Raw genomic sequence first — 5,113 nt, forward strand, 5'->3', positions numbered from 1 at the left:
ATCTTTTTACAGCTCTGTGTGTTACATACCTAGGAACTAGATTATTATTTGTCAAACTTTCACGTTTCTATTTATTTCGTGCTTCTACTTAGAGATTATATCCTAAAGGTGGTATTTTTTAATGAAAAATAGTCGGAATCTCTAAAATTTTTTCATAATTACCATTTATGGAAGGAAAAAATGTATATGGAAAATATGGTTATTTAAACAACCATTAGGAGTTAAGTACGAAAATGAAGATAATCTATATGTAAACAAGGTATATGCCCCTTAATCCATTATCTTGCTTCTTCCTAGCTCAAAGCATGTGGGTAGCAGAGCTGTAAAAGTGTGCAATCATTTGAAATTTTAAATCATTGATTTAAGAATGCTTTCGCTTCATTCATTCATTCTTTGCTAAGGAATGTGGCTTAAAAGTCAACCCATTATTCATTCAGTAGTGGAAAAAAAGACTGCAGTCCTGAACTCATTCAAAGAAAGAATGAAGTAATTGATTGAAACACAAACATTTTTCAACACAGAATAAGCATTCAAATGAATGCAGCCTTTGCTGCGTGTGCACACACTTTTCTAGTACCAATCAATTATGAAAAATGTCGGCATGCACAAGACCCTCTCAAATATCACATGGTTGCATTTAATTAAAGCCACTTCAAAATATCAATACAAAAACCTAATTATTGTCCGTGATGACCATTTTATTCATTATTTAAATGGTAATAAAGCACAAAAAAGTTAACTGGAAAAATATTTTTATTGAACTTTTCCTAAAAATTTTATAATAAAAAAAGCAAATGACAAATATTTCAACACCTCTGTTCCGAAAATTATTATCATCTTTTCAAATAAGTGTTGCCAATGTGCCACATAAAAGGTACTTGCATGAAAAAGTACTAACCTACATTTGAACGTCCTCAATAGGTGATTAAACAATTGAAGAAAAGGCAATTCAATAAAAAAAAAGCTCTCCTTCATATATTCTTCTTAGCGGTATATGGTTAAATACTGTATCTATACTGGTTTGTGTGTTTGCAAATTGTAATAGCATTAGTTACGTTCCATTGAGACTTGAGCGAGATACGGATATAAATTTAACATGCAAATGCAACAACAACGTTGTGATCCTGATATTTATCTGGTTCAATTTCTGATCCGTATAGCAGTTCTGTTCGTTTCGTTTTCTGTAGTAGATTTTTTGACAGCTAACCACTTTTGAGTTGGTAGCACTCATGGCTCAACTATATGGTTGGTTCATCTCTACAGCAACAACATACATTTGTTCACATTGCCAAAATCAGAGTGTTGCTGTTAGACGAATGGAATGGAATGAAATCATAACAGGCATGCTTAACGAACGAAACGATATCATTTCGTTACGATAATCAACGTTAATAAACGAAACGAAGTCATTTCGTTTCGTTTATTAACGTTAAGAACGAGAAATTAACGTTAATTTGACGATCTCAACGTTAATAAACGAAACGAAGTGACTTCGTTTCGTTTATTAGCGTTGATTATCGTAACGAAATGATATCGTTTCGTTCGTTAAGCATGCCTGAATCATAAAACTTAGCAGCATTTGTATGTAGTAAGAAAATGTTGTAAATTCGTTGGTTTCATTTTAAGTTTGCCATCTCCTTCTGACAATCTCTACTACAGTGAAATGAAAAAAATAAAATCAGCTGGTGAGATTATCCAACCATATAGTTGAGCCATTGTAGCACTGAACTAAATATGTGTACATTTGTGTATACATAAAAGAATTCGCCATATTTAAAAGCAAAAACACTGAAAGAGTAAACAACTTGAAGATGATGTAAGGAAAATAAATAGTTTGCTTACGTGCGAAACTATTTAAATATTAATAATTCTATCAGTATCTTAAAATTTTGTGTACGTTTCTTCTTATTTTCAACAAAACAGATGTTTTATATTAGTGCTGACAGTTCTCATAAAGTTGATCCAGATCGTTCCAATGAGATTTGAGCCAGAGCCAGAGCTCGATAAACCAATGGAACGGCCCTATTGCCGCTGTAACGTCTAGCGAACCGACATGGTACATTACAAATTACACTCAACTAACCTAGGCTCTATTGGTAGTTGTAGATTTTTTGATATCAAAGAAAATTGACTTTGAATATAAATCTGCTGAAGTAAGATAGAATTCAACCATACAAAGCAATTTCAATCTTTTACCAATGCCGTGGAAATAGGCATATAGACTAATGGTCCTTCTCAATCACTCGCGTCCTTTATTTATACACCTTCAAACACTGTCAAAACATCAGCTTTAAAAAAACTGTAGTCCGATGGAGGCAATCTCTTTGTGGGGAGGGAAATTAATAACCTCGACACAGCTTTTACCAATTTTTGTGGCACAGATGAAGGAAACCGGGAAGGTGACTGAGGGGAATAAAAAAAGCCACAATCGCTGTAGGACGATGCCATGGAAATAAACATTATTTTATCGATTTAGTACTGAATGGAAAAAGTGTGCATTCATTTCAAGTTTACATTCAATAAAGATTGGGAATGGTTCGTACATTCACTCTATATTGAATTATATTTTACCATTCAATAACACACACACTTTGGCTTTGAGTTCAAAGTATTTTAAGCCATTCAGGAATGGAGATTTATAATATGCAACCAAAAAATCACAATTTGTAAAAGATTTCTGCGAGAATGCACACTCAATCTTTTTATAGCTCTGGTGGGTAGTTCTGTTATAGAACAGGGTGTACCTAAAATCGGAGACAGAAACCTCTGGTGGCCATAATGCATATAGCTGAATCAGTTGCTATGAATAGTGGACACGCACCATTTTAAGAGGTGATACATAGAATTAGTGTAGAGGTGAAACATAGATATATATTTCAGTTGAATCTAAGTATGATGTGTATTGAAATTTAATAGTACAAATTTTATGCGCAGCAATTTCAGGTGTGTATTTAAAGTTTGACGCTAGGCAGTCCATATAAAGTTTAAGCGTAAACGTCTATAGATGTAAAAATAAATTGCCAAAAGAGACAAATTAACTTTTAAGGTTAGACATAACTTGCACCTTAATGATAAAAAATGCGAATTCCCATTTTCAGCACCCTGCACCAAAATATTCAGTCAGTCGCTGCCCGCAAAACAGCTGATGTTTATTTTTCTTCTTCTCCCTTGATTGCATTTTGTAATCAAATATGCCTTAATAATTCAAAACGATTTGCAAAATGTTGCGAAACCTGAAAAACCTTTACTTGCGGCCTAGTCGGCAATATACGACGAGAGCAAAACGGAGCCTTCTAATGCAAGATAAATCAAAAATTTTAAGTGAGTAAAACTTTATCACCGGCAAGTTTAGAAATTGTTATTCTTATCTTGATTGTAGCGTATGTGCCTAATGTGGCAGATCCATACAAACGCCGCGTCTATGCTTGGGGACTTCAAGAAACGGGTGCATTGGGACTGCTAACAGATGTGACTAAATCAAAACAGCGGTATACGAATACAGTACAACATCCGACGCGCATGCAATTTTCCGTTAATACAGATATAACAGATATTACAGCCGGCTATGGGTTTTCCGCGTACGCAGTACAACGCACTGATGGACTTACACTTTTTGGTTCTGGTTTAAACACTGATTCGCAACTGGGCTGTCAAGTTAAAGGCACAATAAAAGATCCAAAAAAGTTGGACATTTTAATTTATCCTACGGCTATAAATTTACCACGCCTCGAACATGAAACCGACGAAGATATGCAGGTACGTTGCATGTCTGCTGGACGGGCACATTTAGTGGTGATAACAAAAAATGGCACCATTTTCACCATGGGTAACAATTCATATGGTCAGTGTGGTCGAACAATTATCGAGAACGAAGACTATCGTGGTAGTGCAGTAATACATCGCATACGCGAAAAAGACATTTGTATGGTCGATGATGAAGTAGTCGCTGTAGAATGTGGACAGGACCATACAATGTTTCAGACACGATTAGGTCACGTCTGCACTTGTGGTTGGGGAGCAGATGGACAAACTGGAAAAGGAAATTTTGAGACAAATGGTATTATAACACCTGCTAAGGGTGATATATTTGGTGAACGTATTGTAAAGTTGGCTTGCGCTTCAGATTGTGTTTTAGCTTTAAATGATAAAGGAGACGTTTTTGGATGGGGAAATTCTGAGTATGGACAATTGGATGATAGTGAAAGTGCTGAAGTTCAAGTCAATACACCACGTGCCCTGACATTAACAAAAGGCATAGGTAAGGTAAAAGATATAGCAGCAGGTGGTTCGTTCTGCATGGCATTAAATGAAGATGGCCTTGTCTATACGTGGGGTTATGGTATATTAGGTTTTGGACCGCAAGTTGAACAAACATCGAAACCGCAGCAATTGCTACCACCACTGTTTGGTCGTAATGATTTCAGCGACCAAACTCATGTTGTTTCGATTGGCTGTGGTGTTTTTCATATGGGTGCTATAAATTCTGATGGCGATCTTTTTATGTGGGGAAAAAATCGGTTTGGCCATCTGGGATTGGGTCATAAAAAAGATCAATTTTTCCCCTTCAAAACGGCAGTGAATGCAAAAGTTGTAAAAGTAGCTTTTGGTGTTGATCATACAATGGCGCTTTGTCGACCTTTTATGTGATTGTAAAGATATCGACTAATTAGTACATAAGACAAGCCATAGGTTTAAGCATATTTAGTGGTTAAATAAAAATCTGTGGCAATTTGACAAAACAACCCATTTCGAGTGAGGATAAAATGACCTAGCGCCAAATAGCTGATACAAAATATAGGAAGTTACAATAATAGAGCTGCGAATAGCTTTTTCGTAATAGGTCCATTTATCGCCATTATCCCAACTCGAAATATAATGTTTTGTTAAATTGCCACAGAAATATTAAAATGAAATATATTTATGTTCAGTTTTTTTGGGGCGATATATGTAGCTCCGACAAGATGTAAGCCGAGTTTATCTTCTCGGAAAGTGAAGTATTGAAACACGCAGAAGTTCTTCAGGCCACTTTGCCAAAAAGAGTCCCAGTTTTTAACATAATAATATTAGCCTGAAATTTTACGTGTTGTTTTGATGCCCCGACGCATCTTTTCCG

At 35.5% G+C, this 5,113-nt stretch overlaps 1 protein-coding gene across 1 annotated transcript; it reads left to right on the forward strand.

Annotated features, from left to right (window-relative positions):
- Positions 1–3,136: 3,136 nt before the first annotated feature.
- LOC137240557 (RCC1-like G exchanging factor-like protein) lies at positions 3,137–4,913 on the forward strand. Its single transcript, XM_067766993.1, has 2 exons — positions 3,137–3,321; positions 3,380–4,913. Exons 1-2 carry the CDS (start codon positions 3,222–3,224, stop codon positions 4,645–4,647), a joined length of 1,368 nt encoding a protein of 455 aa, XP_067623094.1. The 5' UTR covers positions 3,137–3,221; the 3' UTR covers positions 4,648–4,913.
- Positions 4,914–5,113: the final 200 nt, after the last annotated feature.

The sequence above is a fragment of the Eurosta solidaginis genome, chromosome 2 (assembly GCF_040869045.1).
Source record: "Eurosta solidaginis isolate ZX-2024a chromosome 2, ASM4086904v1, whole genome shotgun sequence".
Classification (NCBI taxonomy): domain Eukaryota; kingdom Metazoa; phylum Arthropoda; class Insecta; order Diptera; family Tephritidae; genus Eurosta; species Eurosta solidaginis.